At 39.3% G+C, this 18560-nt stretch overlaps 1 protein-coding gene across 1 annotated transcript in view; it reads left to right on the forward strand.

The window, feature by feature from the left end:
- Positions 1-17171, forward strand: part of LOC149874681 (interleukin-1 receptor-like 2) — a 31629-nt gene extending 14458 nt beyond the window's left edge. Inside the window, exons 7-12 of the mRNA XM_090020682.1 lie at positions 2426-2491; positions 5896-6019; positions 7126-7262; positions 7904-8047; positions 13557-13724; positions 16659-17171. Coding sequence (XP_089876808.1) covers positions 2426-2491; positions 5896-6019; positions 7126-7262; positions 7904-8047; positions 13557-13724; positions 16659-17077 — 1058 coding nt within the window. The 3' untranslated portion in view covers positions 17078-17171. The remainder of the gene's footprint in view (positions 1-2425; positions 2492-5895; positions 6020-7125; positions 7263-7903; positions 8048-13556; positions 13725-16658) is intronic.
- The last annotated feature ends 1389 nt before the right edge of the window (positions 17172-18560 follow it).

Below are 18560 nucleotides of genomic sequence, written 5' to 3' on the forward strand. Positions count from 1 at the left end.
ACTTGTGTTGAATGACTTAATAGCCTATCATTCTTTCTGTAATGACTGGTTGAGAGGGGGTGATATGCAGTCCAGCAACTTAAAATCATGATGCTAATGCCTTCCAGTATTCGATGTGGAGGTTTTTTCCCCACTTTTAATCTTCTTTCAATGACCCCTTGCATCATTTGATTGTGAGAATCTCCTGTTGACAACTTAAACTTTCTACCCCTTATGACTACAGAAGACTATTTGAAAATGTTGAAAACGTAGATAAAAAGAATTCCAGGTTTATTGTTGCTGGGTTTTTTCTTTAATCTCATGATTTTTAAGCTAACTTTATGAATATTTTGATGCCAGATCTATGGCTTGTGATCATTTGGTTTGCCAATACTGAGTTAAATACATTTTATTTTTGAGGGAGGAATGTGTATCTGTGTGTGTGTGCACATGCACATGCATTTCCCCCCCCCCCAAAAAAAAAGAGGTGTGTGTACACACACATTATCTGGGTGCGTGTATGCATAGGTATGGCTTGTCAAATATTCTGGGATTATTTGGGATACAAAAAGAAATGTTTGGGCTGTTATTAATGCCTATACTATTGCAATATTTCAGTGAAGTTGATCAGAAATGTTTAGGGAAGCATGAGTGATAGGATAGCTAGACCCTATATGACAACTGTTAAGAAATACTGTAGTTTCTTGCATGTAACCAAACCAGTAACTTTCCCCTAAAACAACTGTCAAAATTGGGGTGTGCCTTTTATGCAAGGAAAAGAGTTCCCTATGGGTCCAGAAATTTGGACAGTAGGCATGGTTAATTGTCATAGATCTGTGAACCATGGCAGTAATGCTGCCATAGTCGCCTCTCTCTTTCTCCCTGTTCCACCCTGTCGTGCCCAAAGACTGGTGCACCCCTTGACCCACAAGCCTAGTTCAGCACGACTGGCTTGGCGCAGGTGGGACCAGTAGTTGGACAGGTGGGTACTAACGGCGAGTAGGAGTCAGGCGACTGAAAGCGTTTTGGTTACTGATAAGAGTTTATTTTACTTACGCTACCGATGGTTGCAGCGTAGGAAGAAGAGTTGGCTTATTTAGTTACAGCATACAGGCGTTACACTACCCAACAATTGTAGTGTGGGGTAGGAACTTGCTTGGTACAGGTCTTGAGTGATTCACGCAAGCTTCCGCAGACCACCAAGAGCTTTTGATGAGAAGGACGGACGAGCCGGCAGGGATGGGGTTTGCCAGGAAGAAAGTCGGTGGCGGGGAGATGTCCGCGAATGGCCAGTTTGCTGACTCTGTCTCCTGGGCGTGCATGGAGTTCTCCACTTTGGGTGGAAATTTTTTCAAAGTTATAGTTGGCAGGGTGGCCTATCACTGCACGCCAAGCATGAATAATTAAAGGATTGCCAGTCATGACTGTGAACAGACTTTCTTTGCCTGCTCAGGTTTCATGCTGGCTCGGCCATGTGTGATTGTGCATGTGTTTTAAATTTAAGTTGCAGAGGGGTAATGGTGCGAAACTATAATTACAAAATAGGCCATGCTAGCCTTTGACCTTTTGCCATCGGCATCTGAAATCAAAGACTCTGATCTTTGACACACCCCTGTTGCCAAACTCCAACTCTAAATTGTATAGATACAAGGGATATGGGGGCCAAAGGGACTGCTTCACTGACGTGTGGCTCCATAAAAATGTGTTATGAATGCTGACTGTGCCCTCTGATAGGGAAGCATTGTAGTCTGGGATATGGGGGACCATTAAGACTTTGGCTGCCACTGACCTGTTGTACGACTGAACAAGTTTTTTCTTCTTCCTTTTCCATCCTTTTCTGTTTTGTCTACGTATATTGTAAGGCCCTTTGGGGAAGGAACTGTCCTTTTGCATGTGCCTTTCTACTAAGAAGCAAGATGTAAGGGAGTAGTTTGGTATAAAGGCTTTATTAGCCTGAGTTTGGCACTGCTATGGATGCTGTATGTGCCAGGCATTTTCTGAAAAATCTATCTGAATTTTCTACAAAGAGCAGTATTAAGATATCTGTAAGTATTTCTAGTATTTAAACAGATTTATTTTCCTTTTTTCTAATTCTGGAGTTTAAAGAGAATATTGTTACCAAAAGGGATGGAGCTATGATAGTGAAGGGTTAATGAGGTTTAGCATACTGTAACAATGTGTCTTTTTCTCAATTTTGTGCAATTTTTTTCTAGATCTGTTTTTTTCAAACCAGACAAAGCAAACCATTTTGGGATTGTATACTTTGTTGCTCCCTTGCAACAGATTAAAAGAACAAATAAGTTTATGTGGGGCTTTTCTCTTTTGCAATACACTTTATAAATGTACATGTGTCCCTGCCACTAGACGGTAAACTGGTTCTCTGCAGTTGCTTTCAGATTGATAATTATTTCTGATAATATTTTTGTGTATGTCTTCATGTTTTTAGAGAACCCAGCAAAGAAGAAAACTGAGGTTCTTTATCCAAGAAACAATACAATTGAAGTTAAACTTGGTAAGTCAAGTGTCATAAAAATCAGAGATGGTGCAATTACATAAGATTATATTATCTGTGTCAATGCATGATCCCTTTACCGTGGTCTTCAAACTTCTTGAATTTGGAATTTTCCTCCATATTCTCCCAAATCAATGGACTTCCATTTATTTATTTACTATATTCATTTTTATTTATGTGTCTATAATAAGCATAACCCCTGCCCATATTTCTTGGTTTGCTAAGTTGGCTGAGGCTCTGGCAGGACTTTGTGTGTAGTTGTAGCAGCAACAGCAAAAAGATCTAACTGGTGTGTGTTAACCCATCTATAGAAGATCAAGTAACATGCAAGAAGAAGGTTTAAGTATGACTGTAGGTAAGGACAATGACTGATTAGAGATATGGAAAACATGTCAAATAAAGAGAGATTAAGAGGCTGGGAACATTTACTTTAGAAAGAAAATGAAAAATCCCAATTGCTCTTCAAAATCCACTCTGTTTTAAGTTAGCCCTATTAAAGAAGATGAGTCAAAGAGTTTTTGCTAGAGCTATTGCTTTTTATATGGGAGATGCCCAGGTTGGATGGCAACAGGGGCGACGGGTAGGGGGTGCATGCTCATGCCCTGAGCGAGGTGGTGCACACCTTGCAAAAAGGTGCTGCCAACACTGTTGGTCGCGCCTGCGGGCAATGGCCGCTTACCACCCTGCTGCTGACCCCACCGGTGGTGTCTGGGTAGTCCACGATTGCCGCTGCCGCCAGTGGCACCTGTGGGTGGTCACTGACCCTTGGCGGCGCTCCCCACTCTTTTTTCCCCCCACCCCACGCTGACATGTGCGGGAGCTCTGCGCTCATCATGCTGGGGGCACGTGCCGTTCATGGATGGCAACAAAATCTGAAGATGGGTAAAAGTATAGAAAGAATGAATTGTATAGAGAAAGTGTATCAGATTGAGCTTTCTCTCCGATAACACAAGGGCTTAACATGGAAGTTAAAAATGGCCAGTTCAAAGTTGATATTTTTTTTTCATGGACTGTGTAATTTAGACTGTAGAACTGGTTGCTATGAAGTCATTAACACCAACAATTGAGTAGGATTAAAAAAATATTTGGGACATTTATTTAGATAAGAATATCCACAGTCGTCATGATTATAACAAACATTTTGGAAAGGATATGAAACCATATGTCATATGTTAGGGTCAGATCTTGTTTGGTTAAGGTGCTGCCCTGGGAAGGGGAAGAACTAGATTCTAGTCCTTGCTCTCAAGGTTGTTTTTGTTTCTTAACCAAGGTACGTAAATGTCCATTTCTGAATTTTACATTTAATCATGGAGTGCCATAACCACTAGGCTTACAGAGGCAGTCTCCCTTCTGCTTGTTTCCTTTTTTAGCGCCATTGCGTTCTTGGCTGCCCAGTGGCCTAGATTCAACAGGAAGGCTGGAGTGTGACCCTGGGCATGTCTACATGAGACGTTTACTGGAGAGTTGCCTAATTAGCTCGACAGCTATATGTGTGGCCCTATTAGGTCACAGTAATCTAATATATGCTGCCATAGATTAGTACTTGTAAATACAAGTACTATCCTGTGGTGGCATTGTTTACTGTGTAGCAATGCATGTGTAGATGCTGATGGGGCTGGCTGGGGCACCAGGGTACTTCAGTGTGAGGGTTGGCTGCCGGTTAGCACCACACTTCAGCACCTACGTGTCGCAGGTAGCCCCTCTGCAACGTGTTGCTCTGTCCCGGCTCAACTGGTAGATTGACTTCCCTGGGACCCTGTCAGTTGGTGCTGCTCTGACCTGTCTCAGTGTGCTACAGTCCTGGGTGCACATGTAAATGTAGCACCCAGGAGCAATACATTCTGGCATGATACGTGCTAGATTTTATTGCATTAATTTTACATGTAAATGCAACCTCTGAGTATTGGATAGCTTGGTGATTTATGGCACTCTCTTGGGAAGTATGAGGTGTACATCTGAATCCTCTCATGGTGAGGGGGTCATACAACAAGGTTTGCCACTTGTTTAATGAGTAGGAAGAAATCATTCTATATGGGTTCAAGCTGAAAAATAAAACCTAAACCCTACGTTGCATCTTTATGCCTTTAAATTGTCATGTGTTGTGTTATTCTGTATGTATGGTTACTGGAAAACTCAGGTAAGTGTTATGAACTCTTTCATCTAGGCAATAATTTGCTGTAGGGTTGTGTTTTGGTGATTTTTAAATGAAGATCTTTACATTTTCACAAGTTGTTTTACCTAAAGAGTTGATCAGAGGCAGGCACAACAACTTTACACGTCCTGGTTAAATTAGGTCCCAATTCTACAAGCACATATTCACATGTCTAACTGTTTGCTGGCCTGGGCCTTAATCAGATTCCCCTTAATTACCTGGGGAGTCTTATTCCTACCAGTTTTGTACTTGTCCAGGGAATTTGTCATGTCTTATCTTCCCTATTTTCTTAGAATTTCTTAGGTAAAAATTACAAGCAGAAAAATCTTGTGACTCAAATGCTCAATGAAAATGTTTGTTTAAGGCACCTTTTTATATTCCAAAGAAAGAAGAAAGGCACAAGCAAGCCCATGTGGTGTCCCTTACTGGTCATCTTTTAAGGGTAATCCTCCACCTAGATGAATTCTTAGAGACTCAAAAACTGAAATTCTTTGCTACATATAACTTTTGAGTAAATATCGTGTTGCTAACAAACATAATTTATTCTGCTTTTTTGCTTGATATCTTCCCTTGCTTTGTGTATTTATTGTATGGATTATAAATTCTTAGGGCAAGTCATCTTATATGTGCTTAGTGTTATGTAAGTGGTTCTGGATTTCTGCTTTCAATTAATGTAGTAATTAGTTTTGCAGTAAAGGTCTGTCCAGCGCACTTAGAATCTTTTTGCAAGGCTGATTTGGCCTTTTTGATGTACTGTATCTAGGTCAGATGGCAAATGTGGGAACTGTCAAGATTCTGTATAGTTAAGTCTCAATTTTTGTGGATGGAAATATTTTGCATTTGTCATTCTTCATCTGCTAGAGCTATCTCAAGCTTCTGACTGAAGTGTGTACTGTTTTGCTTCAGTATTTGCCTTTTATTTGCAGAGCCAGTTGTTTCAAGCTGTAATTTAAGAGAAAAAATAACTTTATTCATAGATGTGTTGAATTTAAGAAGCGATGATGATTTTGGTCAGAACAGAATCAACTATTTATCTTTTAGAAGAATTAAGTCAGTGAGCTCTTTGTAACATGTCAGGTAAATTCTGGTGAAGAAAACAACTGATGATCTGAGGAATGTGCTAAAGTTTCACAATTCTGAAAACTCTTTATTTTGTTCCTTTTAAATATTTACTGTTGGTCACATGACTAAACTTGTTTATGCAGAATTAGTGTTCTTGCCATTTCCTAATACTTTTTTTTTTCTTCTCCAGGGTCCAGTCTCGTCATAGAATGCAATGTATCAAGTTTCAAAGATTATTCAATTGCTATATCCTGGAAATTCAATAATTCTTTAGTCAATTATTTTTTTAACGAAAGAATAAGAGAGGAATATCAGTAAGTATATTAGCCTATCAGAATGTTTATTGGTAGATCACTGGTTAAAATGTAAAAAGAAACCTTTAAGACTTTTTTAATGACTGCTTTTGCTTTACATGATAAATCCTATTTCTGTGATTTCCTAGAAATCATACTAAATTTTATAATTGATTCTAACAAAAAAGTAATACGGTACTGGAGAAGGTATTGCTTCACAAAACAATGGACAGATGTGTACACATGGTTTGTGGTGCTGCACATGCAGGCATTTGCTGCACTGCTAATTAGCAGTGTGATGGGGGTTTTTTGACACCAGGAAGGTTTTTTTGACAGTGCACTTTTATGGCTACCATGCTTTGGTTTTAGGATCTAGTGCTCTTGGAGAGGATATGGCACTTCTTAGCATGGTTTCGCTGTATGGATGAATCCTAAGTTAAGTGCAGGAGTTCTTTTGAGCAAATCTATCCAATAGGTTTGTATGACAAAAGAGAATGCTAGTGCAATTGCCAGCTCAAGTGTTCTAAAATCATGAGTTGAACATCTAAAACAGCATGAAACTAGTTAAAAAATCGTGAGATAAAAAGAACCAATTACTTTATTGATTTATTTTAGCCTTCTATTTTGTGAACTTTTGGAATACACTTTTCAATGTTTCAAGCTTTTCTTTTACTGGATGATTGGAATTCTTTTATAAGCCAGAAATTCTCAGGGATATCTTAATTGCAGGAGCTGACTCTAAGAAAAATGCCAAATATTATGAGACCTTCAATAACATTGTGAGTTGATGACACTATAGTAGCCATGTCTCTGTGTGTAACTGCCTGATCTTTGTCATTAGGCAGTGACAGCATAGATAGAATTCTTGTCTATTTGACTGTAGGTTTTGGGGGCAGTGGCATTGTTTTATTGACAGTAAATTGTACATTGACTAGTTTAATCAGGCCGTTGGAAACTGTCCAAACTGCTGCTACAATACAAATAATTAATTATTACTTAGACTCCATTTGTCGGCATACTTTGAAAAGATTCAGATAAATTTCAGACAATCATGAAATTAAAGTGTATTAACACTATACCAGGAATATTTTCTTTGTTTGAAAATTCGCTTTTATTGTTGTTGATAGAGAAGACACTTTCTTTGCGGACCACATGCTCTCTATTCTGAGGCTGAACATTACAGAAGTGAAGCATGAAGATTATGGACACCACTTTGTGTGTCATGCTGGCAAAGTTGCAGCATACATTGTATTACAAAGGCCAGGTAAGGCATTTATGTACTGAACAGAATAAATTTACAAAAGAAGGTATGATTAATACATTGAAAAGGGAATGTGAAAAAATAGTATGATTACATGGATAAATAAAGCTATAGAATATATTATTATAATTTATAACATTATAATAAATCTGGGGTTGCATCATCATATCAAAGGAGTTGTTTTAGATTTATGCCAATATACGCATGAACAATATGTATGGAACACTGAACAATGAATCTGCTGTCCAGATATGTTCACCAAAATAGCAAATTTAAAAGAAATTCCATAATGTCTTAGATTTGATCGTAAGACATGGTTCTTCAACCGAGAAATTAAAACATACTTCTGTTCAGTCAAAACAGATTAAATTTCGGGTATTAACGTATGCAATGTACTGCTTACAAACAGACCTATAATTTTTTTCAGCCATCTTTTGTCAAATAATTTAGAATAAAGAATACATACAAGAAGATCATGGATAATTGATGAGATGAGAGATATTGGATTACTTATTATGTATTCAATTATGGCCCAAATTGAAAAATGCATAAGGCTCAGAGCTTCAGAATTGTATAGCATTTGTTTTAATGTTTCAAAAATGATATATGCTGAAGAGTCATCTTATACTTTTCCCTTGTTATAGCTCGAAATATTCAAGGATACTTGATTGGCGGATTCCTTTCATTGGTGTTGCTAATAGTTGTTGCTATATTAATCTACAAGCTTTTAAAAATTGACATTGTGCTTTGGTATCGAAAGTCCTGTGGTCCTTTCCTGAATAAAGAAGGTATGTCTGTGTAGTCATAGAGTACGTGGCATACAATTCCAGGATTTATTAAGACATTAAGAGGTTCCCTCACTTTTTTAGATCTGTTTAGGATGGAAGAGAATCAGGAAGCAATCCTGAAACAGAAAATTAGTTCATTTTCCACTATGAGAAATCTGTGCTTGCATTGTGCTAGGAATACATATAATAAAAAGATTAAGCACTAGATTTGTTGTTTAAATTTCTACCCACCATCTTTTTATAGTAGACACAATTTTCTCTTGCATATTGTTATACACGGTTAAGAAAGATCTGCGTTCTTGATTTTTCTTTTTTCTTTTTTTCTTTCTTCCTTGCCAGCTACCTGATCATCACTGAGAGAGTGACTTTGATGAATTATGCTTATTATTTGTATTGTGGTAACACCCAAAGTCCAGAATTCTCATAGGAACACAGGTTTCAAAGAGTCTTCCCTGTGTCACTCAGTCCAGAGTCATTTGATACAGGCAACCACATACTTTTTTTTTTCATAAATTTGTAAGGCTCCATCATGAAAACTGTTAGGCTCCCCTAGTGCATAGAAATGCTATTCTACAACCTTACATGATTCTTAACCTAAATTTATCTGTGGTTAAGTTACACCTATGTGTTTTTTGTCTGAGCTTTGTCCTTTAGCTTAAACAACTTTTCTCCCTCTCTGCTGTTTTGTCTCCTGGTATTCTGGAGAGATGCACACCTTTTGCAAAAGTATAAATTATTTTGTCTCTCTCTCTCCTCTTTTTTTCCAGCAATACCTTGCTGATGCATCCTATGACTCTTGGCTTTTTTATAGCTACATCTTAAGCATCCTATGACTGACTGACTTCTGTACCTAGTCTTCTCTCCTTCCGAACTGTGAGCCACCTCCAGAATTTTTTTTTTTCCTATTTGTATCAAACTGCATGACCTTGCACATCATCCTCTTAAATCTCATCCCAGGCAAGTCTTCAAGTTCATCTGATTCTTTCTGTATAATGTGCTGATCCTTCTTTGTTTTGAAGATGCCTCCCAACTTTACAATGCTATTAATTTCACTAGCATAATCCAGCATCACTAATAAAAATATCAAATGAGACCAATCACTAATACCATGCCTCCAGTCTGATAGTTCTGTTTTCTGCACAACCTGATAACCTGTTGTTATCTCCCCTTTAGACAGTTTCTTACCCAAATTAAGATTTTTCATCCTAATCTCCCCCTTTTTTCTAGTTCGCCTGATCAATTGATTTTCTAAACAGTGGTAGTTGTATCCTTAAATATATCACATTTGTCTGGCATGGTCTGCCCTTAGTAAAACTCTTCTGAATTTTATCCCATTTTTCCATTCACCCCTAATCATGCCTTCAAAATCTTGTATATAGTTACTATATTTGCTATTCTTTAATTATATGGTACCATTCATAACTTGATACCATTTATTTAAAAAATCCATTTAGCAGACTTTTTTTTAATTTCATGTGCCAATTCTTTTACTGTTCTAGGATAGAGATTATTTGGTTGGCTCAGCTGCAGCATGCTAAGATTGTTGAGTTTTCCTTCCACCTTTGTAATTTTCTCTTCTACACTCTCACTCTTATTAGACATCTTGCCTTTGCCTGCCCCTTTCCCTCCCTCACTCAATATCTCAATTTTTAGTAGGAACAAGGAAAAAAACATTCATTTAATGTTGGTGCCATAATTAGATCATCTCTATTTACTTTTCTCTTCACAGTAGCACAATTCTACAGCATGTTTTTTATTTATATGGCTAAAAAACTTTTACTGTTTAATTTACTTTTGCCTTTTGATCTCTAGGACATAGTTGATGAGCAAAGAAAATGTCCTGTCTTCCTCCCCCCCCCCCCCCCCCTGCATTTCAGTGGTTTTTGCTCTTAATACCCCTTGAGAATACTGGCCAAGTTCGCTGATGATGCCAAACTGTGGGGCAAAGCATCCACGCCAGAAGACAGAGTGATCCAGGCTGACGTGGGCAGGCTCAGGAAATGGGCGGATGAGAACCTGATGGTGTTCAACACCGAAAAATGCAAGGTTCTCCATCTTGGGAAGAAAAACCTGCAGCATCCTTATAGACTCGGCAGTGCTACGCTGGCTAGCACTACAGAAGAAAGGGACTTGGGGGTCATCATTGACCACAAGATGAACATGAGCCTGCAATGCGATGCTGCGCCTACTAAAGTGACCAAAACGCTGGCTTGCATCCATAGATGCTTCTCAAGCAAATCCCGGGATGTCATTCTCCCCTTGTACCTGGCGTTTGGTGAGGCCACAGCTGGAGTACTGCGTCCAGTTTTGGGCTCCACAATTCAAAAAGGATGTGGAGAAACTTGAGAGAGTCCAGAGAAGAGTCATGTGCATGATCAGAGGTCAGGAAAGCAGACCTTATGATGACAGGCTGAGAGCCATGGGGCTCTTTAGCCTGGAAAAGCGCAGGCTCAGGGGTGATCTGATGGCCACCTATAAGTTTATCGGGGTGACCACCAGGATCTGGGAGAATGTTTGTTCACCAAAGAGCTCCAAGGGATGATGAGGTCGAATGGTCATAAACTACTGCAAGATCGTTTCAGGCTGGACATAAGGAAGAATTCCTTTTCTGTCCAAGCCCCCAAGGTCTGGAACAGCCTGCCAGTGGAGGTGGTTCAAGCACCTACATTGAACACCTTCAAGAGTAAATTGGATGCTTATCTTGCTGGGATCCTATGACCCCAGCTGACTTCTTGCCCTTTGGGCAGGGGGCTGGACTTGATGATCTCCAGAGGTCCCTTCCAGCCCTAATGTCTATGAAATCTGTGAGGTGACATTTTTGCACATGCTTAAGATGCAAAATCTAGGCAGTTTTTCATTTTGACCTTGATTCTAAGCCTTTTCCATGTTCAAGTCCTGAAGCTCTTCAGAACATCATTAGTGTCCTTAATTTCTCAGTTTTAAAATGGAAAAGCTTAGACACTTTTTTTTTTTCCCCTTCCATTTAATTTAAACTAAAAATGCTTGGGGGTCACTTGATCCAAGATTATTTTCTAAGACCAGATTTTTCTGTAGTTCCTGTGTTCTTTGTATAGGAAGAAATGTGTCAGGTGTTACATCTAGGAAGACTTGGGCGCTACCATTATTAGTAGCATTTGTCTTCCAACCTATAGCTAGGAAGTTAGTTTTCTATAAGGATAGCACTTGTGGTAGTATTTGTGTCAATTATTTTAGAGAACCCTAGTAATACTCAGGTCAGATCTGAAGAGGGAGAGGGGGAAAGGAGGTCTACTGCAAGTCCCAACCAACACAGCCTCTCTTATAATCCTTCCCCAAAGCGTTTTTGACCCAAATGGCTTGTATTTGGTTTATGCAGTCATTTCTTTATAGCATTACTGCAATATGCCACCCTACTATTTTTTACCCTTATTTCCATTTTCTCCAAATAGTGTTTATCCTTCTGTACCTATATTCCAATTGTGAGTGCTCTCCTATCATATTTTTGTTATCCTTATAGTACCTGGTTTCATGTCCTGCACCAGAAGTTCTGGCTTCTCTATTTTTGAGTGAGGCTTCTTGTATTACTGTAGAAACACTTCAGTGATTCTCTAACCTCATTTAATTTTCTGTCTGCATTAAATACAAGGGGTTGGGTTTTTTTGGTTTTTGTTTAAACTAATTGCTATTTTCTTCAATTAATACTGTTTGTCTGCTTGTTGTCCACTTTTATTTCCTTCTGTCTTTTTTTGTCCATTCGTTTATCCATTGCCTTATCCTCATTTATCCAAATTTTTCTTTTAGTGTATATTAAAACCTAGGCATGGAGATTTATACAAGTTTCTCCTGAACTACTTCCACCAGTTTAAAGTTCTTATTGGTTGCACTAACCTGAATCCCAGAAGGCTCCACTCAGGTGGAGTACATCTTTTTTCCATGAATGTTTCCCAGTGATCAAATATGTCAAAGACTCCATCATAGCAACAGTCCTGGAGCCATCTGTTGATCTTCATTATCCTGTTGTATCTTTGCCATTATTCTCTTGGAAATGAAAGGATTCCACTGAAGATCAACTGAGCATAGAGTTGGCCTTGTTCAATTCCAGGGGGAATATGGTTGAATCTGGTCTCGTATCCCAACATGAAGGTCAGCTGATGAATTTTTCCTTGCTGCCATTAGGAAGCTTTTCAGTCTCCAGTCTGCACCTTATATCTTTGCTTCAGAAAGACAGCACATGCTTCTCTTCTGTGGATCCACTCTGGTAATTGGCCTGTTCTCCTTAAGAAGCCTTAGTAACAAAAACCTAATTTTTCCTTGTGTTTGGAGTGATTCTCTGATTATCTTTTGTTTTTCAGTGTCTGTGCAGATCTTTGTCTTACTGTTTTCTCTGTCATTTATCTCCTTGGATTCTGTGTCCCTTGCTATCTCCATTGTCTCTTCCTTTCTCCTTGAAAGCCTGGTTGGTCTTCTTTTCCTCTTTGTCACTTCACTGGCTGTCTGGTCCTCATTCTCTAGTGCAGCATACCTCATCCTCAACTCTTTCTCCTTCACTAGCTAATCTTTACCACTATTTCCTCTTAGTCCTGTTCTTCTATGAGTTATCTGCTTGTATACTCTTCAGCATCTGTAAATCTTGAGTTGTCTGTGCAGCCTCTTCTCTTTCTCCTCAAGCCTACTTCCTGTCCCCATCACCTCCACTTGGATCTCTAGTAATTGGTTTATCCCTATCGGGTAACATTTTTGTGTGTAAATAGTTTCCCTCAGGTTCTCACTCAAGCACCACACCAGTAGCTGACTTTTTTGGAAAAGAAGGGATTTGAAGAACAATAGTGTCACCTTGTAGACATTGGCAGAAAGCACCTATTAGAGATAGTGTGCTTGCTAGAAAAATTTACAATTTGAACTGTAAGATGATTCATTTTGGGTGGAGGAAAAAAATAGAGCAGTTTTGCCGGTGCCAAAATGTGAAAGCACAAAGTGAGTCTGCCTCTGGAAAATTTGGGACTGATTGTACTCCTGATTAGAGAGCGTGAAAGGCCTTGTATATTTTTAGCAGATACTGGCTTGTACATGTAGAAATAAGTGGGTATGAAGATCTGATAGAAACACAACCTGTCTCTGTCTGTGCCCGTTCCCTGCTTTAATGAGGACATTTTTAATAGCAAGTGTTCTAACTACAATACTCACAACTACAGACCAGATCATATAATAAAAGCCTGATGTTACCAGCATTTTACAGGGTGCCATTGTAAGACAATTAGTTGCTCAGTGTTGGAACAAAAAGTGGGGGGCTATCAAGATAGGAAACAGTCTTGTAAGTCTTAGTATTTTTCCATATTAGATAATAAACAGCATATTTGGGCAGTTTCATACTTGACTGAATAATTAACTGCACTTGAAGTATTTAATATAGATTGTTTCATAGCTATGCTGAGTATTTGATGTCTTAGCCAAATAGCTCCTGGAGTAAAATTTTAAAGCAGAAGTGATGGGGGGGGGAAAAACATGTTAATGGTAATCCTTTTTTGTTCAGTTTCAGATGGGAAGATATATGATGCATATGTGTTATATCCAAAATCCAACAAAGTCACCTGCAGCTATGTAACAGATAGCTTTGTGCTCAGGGTGCTTCCTGAGGTCTTAGAGAGACAATGTGGTTATACACTTTTTATATTTGGAAGAGATGATTTACCAGGAAAAGGTAAAATGGAAAATCATTGTCTTTTAAAATAAAGCTATGACTGAGTTTCTCATAATATTTATTGGATGTTAAAATAAGGCAAGAGCATTTCATGCTAGGTCATAGAACCACAGATTGTATCATGTACTAGGTGTGGGAGGCACATGTTTCAAACATTTTGCCCCCCCCCACACCCCCCCCACCCCTTCTGAACTTCTCAGCAGTAGGACTAGCCCATTTTGATGCAAGGTTTGCTATCTGACTGGCAAAGAATACTTTTCCTGGTAGGAACTACCTTGCCTCCTCTAAATTTTGAAATCCCTGTCCTGGTTTTCTTCCTCCTTTTTGCTTCCCTCCCTATTTAAATATTTGTCTGTTCTGTCCTGTCCCCTCTACAGTTGTTGTCTCCTGGCAGCCTTATCTTTTGCTTCTGATTCCTTATTTCCTTTCAATTTCAGATTTGATTTTTCTAGCTTTCCTTACTCCTTCTTCGGTCTATTTTATTTTTTTAATTTTTTCCCTCCTTCTCTATGGCTCATGTAGTTCTGCTGTGTTCTGAGAACTGTTCACTCCAATTCAGACAAAAGAGATACAAGAAGGAAATTAGGGATGTAAATTCTGCCTAAATACCTTTACAGGCACCTAAGTCCAAGCAAGTAAGTCACAAAATGTACTTCAAGCCAACATAGAGTATGTGTGCATGGAGCTGGGTAGTGCTGTGCAGAGATACCTGAGCTAACTCTGCGCACACTAGCTCCTGCACTTGGAATTGCTACACCTATATTCTTCCGGTACGTACCCAGTTAATAAGCCCTGGTTCTCGGCAAAAATGCTCTTCTCCTTGTCACTCAGGAGCTAGCATGGATACACAAAGCTCAGGTATATTTTCACAGTGCTGCCTAACCCCTGTAGATATAAGCTAAGGAATGCCCCTGCCCCGCCCCCCCCCCCTCCATACACACACAACATACTGGTAAATCTGTTTAGGTACTTACAGTTCACATAGTGTGCATGCTCATCTTGGCTGAGCTGAATAGTTAGGCATTTAATGTATGCCTAAAGATATTTGAGATTCCTAAACTAGATGCCCTACATCAGAGTCCAAATAGGACCCCAGTCTTGTAGGTGTGCTTAGAGCATGCCTACTATCAGCTGCCACCATTTAGTTCAGCAGCCACAATCACTTCTGGATTGGGAACAGAGACCATAGTGCAGAACTTCCCTACTGCTTAATCCATAGTGACTGCCCTTATTCTTGGGCTACAGAACCAGCCTCTCTCACTTTTGTATTCTCTTTTTGGCTCTGTGAATTGTGCAAGTGTGGCTGCATGGTGGCCCAGTTGCAACAGGAGAGATGGAGAATATCTTCAGGCCAGACTAACACTCTTCTGGGATGTGGGAGATGTGGGTTTGAACCCCTTCAGGCTGAGCAGAGGCCTAGGATCCAGGTCTAAAGCCTGTCATTGGGCTGCGTGATGCAGCTTTAAAGGTCTGGCCGTATGTGATGGGGTCTGAGAGATTTATCCCAAAAATCATGCATCCTTTCATACAGGTCCAGGATAAAATTAGATCTTATTGATATGACTAAATTAACATCTCCTGGCAGCCTTAAGCTATCAAGTATAGGTGGGGATTTGGGGATGTGAATCTGTTTCACATATGTACTTAATTGTAGTCCAAGTCTAGGGGAGAGGCACGATTTCAAAGCCCCCCCCACCTTTCCCGTCATGCCTTCCTATTGGATGGTTTAAGAGTACTCCCCCATCTCATTGTATTAAGAGTGCCCCTCTCACCCAGTTTAAAATATGTAGCATGTAGGTGCCTAATTCAGGTTTGCAAATTTCATTTGTAGAATTAGGTGCCTAATTCTGAGGTGTGGGAATACTGACTTCTGCTGTGCCTAAGTCCCTTTCTGAATCTTAGTCAGGACCTTGACATTTTGTACATCTTTGCCTCTTAACTGAATCGTCTCAAAAAAAAAAAAAGTTAACTTCCACTTGCCTAATCTGTCTGTCCTAATGATATACCATTCTTCCCTGATCCCATAGACAATGTTGAGGTCTGTCCTTAGTGCTCCCTTGTGGTGCTGTTCTTACCATTTTCATTAGGCAGCAGTCTGTTCCCAACTCACTTTGGAATATGCAGTCATGGTCAGAGATGGGAAGAGAATGCATATGGGATCCTGGGAGCAGCTCCTCCAGGCTAGCCCAAAAAATAGGGGAGAGCAGTACTTGGGGAAGGAGGAAAGGCTTACTTGTCAGTGAGACTGAACAGCTGAGAGGAGGAGGATAGGGGCTTGACTTGGCCTCAACCCAGACCCATGGGATGGTGGGGAATGGTGGCTGATCTAGTTCTGACCCACCGTGAAGGGTTTGAAGTTTGGGAATTTGGCAGCAGGGGAGGGTTGCTGTATTGCCACAACTCTTCCACCGCCAAATTTCTTGACTTGTGGGGAGCCCCATGGGTCAGATGCCATGGCTTTGTGGGCTGCATTTGGCCCATGGAGCTGGGGTTAAGCACCCCCGGTCTAGGTAATTTAATTTTTGTTAACTTTTTTAAATTCATGTTTTTAATCTGCAATGTTGAAAATTTATTCTGTTACTCAACCCCTGCCCCCCAATGTCAGGTCTTACTTTATATTGCCAATTTTAATTAAATTTGTAACAGTATAACCATGTCAATAAGGATGATCTTTTAAATGAACAAAACCTGACTAGTATAGTTACATCACACAATATAAACATGCTTATGCGGATTTTGCTTTTTTGCTGAAGTAAAATAAATTCACATAAGCACTTCCATATCAGTATTACTGTACCTATGCTTAGATTGGTTTTGTCACTTTTTTTAAGACTGCTGGCATAAGGGGAAGTAAACATCTGTTTCTAATGGAGAGAGAAATGTTTATCTCTTTAGAAGTTGGTGTGTTTTAATTATTCCTTAAAATATTTACAGCTGTGGTCAATGTTGTTGATGAAACAATTAAAGAAAGCAGAAGACTGATCATTGTTTTAGAACCAAAAACATCAAGCTACCATTTGTTGGAGGACTCTCCTGAAGAACAGCTAGTTTTGTACAATGCTCTCATCCGAGATGGAATTAAAGTAATTTTGATTGAGCTAGCTAAAACAATAGACTACACAAACATGCCAGAATCAATCAAATACATTAAGCAAAAGCATGGAGCTATCCAATGGGAAGGAGATATTACACAGAAATCATACTTAACAAATACAAGATTTTGGAAAAAGGTGCGATACCAAATGCCACCCAGGTATTTTGCTTCTTCAGAACTACCTTTGCAACCAGTCACCTTGAACACAGCTTTCAGACAAGACAAAGATGAGGCATGTCCTTTTAATGATTCTGAGTAGCACATTTTCTTTTGACGGACTGTGTCAGAATTTCTCATGCATTGTAAAGTGCTGTTTCGCTGGAAACCTTTGAGGATTAAAGACTTAAGAATTGTTTTTGTTTTCAGAGCTTAACGAAAAATAATCTCTCTGCTGTACAGGCCTTACTGGCAGCATATGCGACACTGAACAGTGAAAGATGGGGATGGTTCATTTGAGTAATATCATGGCAATTGAACTTAAACATAATTTTATTGGACATTTTAAAATGATTTGGAAGAGACGGGTAAAGAGTTAACCAGATGTGGGAGATGATTATTTAGTTCCTAGATAATAGTAAGTCATGCTCTGAGGCAATTTGTTGGAGCAAGCAAGACCTGTGGAAAGGAATATAAGTATAGGAAGGGTTCCAATTCTTAATATTACATTTGTTATTTCTTTGAAAGGAGCAAATCCAAGCCTTAGAATTGGTGTCTTTATACTTATCAATCTTCACCAACATTATTAAATGTAACAGTCTTGAGGTTTTATCATGATACATATCTTAGCAAGTTCAGCCCTACAATGTGCTTTGAACTGGGTTTGACCAAAAGTCGTTTAGAGCAGGGGCAGGCAATTATTTCAGGCAGAGGGCTGCTTATTTCAGGCAGAGGGCTGCTTACCGAGTTTTGGCAAGCCATGGAGGGCCACTTGACAGGCAGCTGGGGGTAGATAAATATTCATTTTCTAAATTTTTTTTAGAGGCTCTGTGGGCCAGATAAAATGGCCTGGCAAGTCTCATTTGCCCTGTGTGTCACATTTTGCCCACCCGTGGTTTGGAGGATACACGTGCCTACATGCTGCTCTTCAACAATAAAAGGAAGGAATTACTTTGGTAGCAAATGAGGTTAGATTAATTACGAGGAGGTTAAGAATCTCTTAACATCATGTTTTGGAAGTCATTTACTTTTCCAAACACACACACATTTAAGCTCAAATACTGATGTGGAACTAAAACCACAGTAGTACAGGTTGTCCTTGTTCCTATTTTGAGTCATGAAAGGAGTCCTTTCAATAGTGGCTACTCAGAGGGAAAGTCTGGCCCATTTCTAAGTCGATGGCAAAACCCCTATTGATTAAAGGGGGCAAGGATTTAACTCTCAGTTCCCCAGCCAGTTAAATGGGAATAATACTTAACCTAAGAGGAATGTTGGGAATTAAAGATGTTGAATGCTTTGGAAATGCAAAGTAGTCTGATCATTAATTGTAAACTCCTTTTCTTGTTTTGAAAATACTGAATCAGACTGGCTTTAGCAACGTAATTTTTTTTATAGTTAAGGGTGAAAAACAGTCCCTGTATTTCTAAGCTCTTATGCTAGATTGCTGTCCTGTTTTAAAATAACTTCAGAGGCCAGCCACTACTTAGGTTTGATAAATATTTCTTAATATCTTTTATTTTTGCCATTTTTAGACAAAGATAATGTATAGGGCTTTTTCCCCTGCAGGCAAGACAGGGTCTGAAAAG

This window comes from Crocodylus siamensis, chromosome 1, assembly GCF_052110815.1.
Source record: "Crocodylus siamensis isolate JL-2025a chromosome 1, ASM5211081v1, whole genome shotgun sequence".
NCBI classification, from domain to species: Eukaryota; Metazoa; Chordata; order Crocodylia; family Crocodylidae; genus Crocodylus; species Crocodylus siamensis.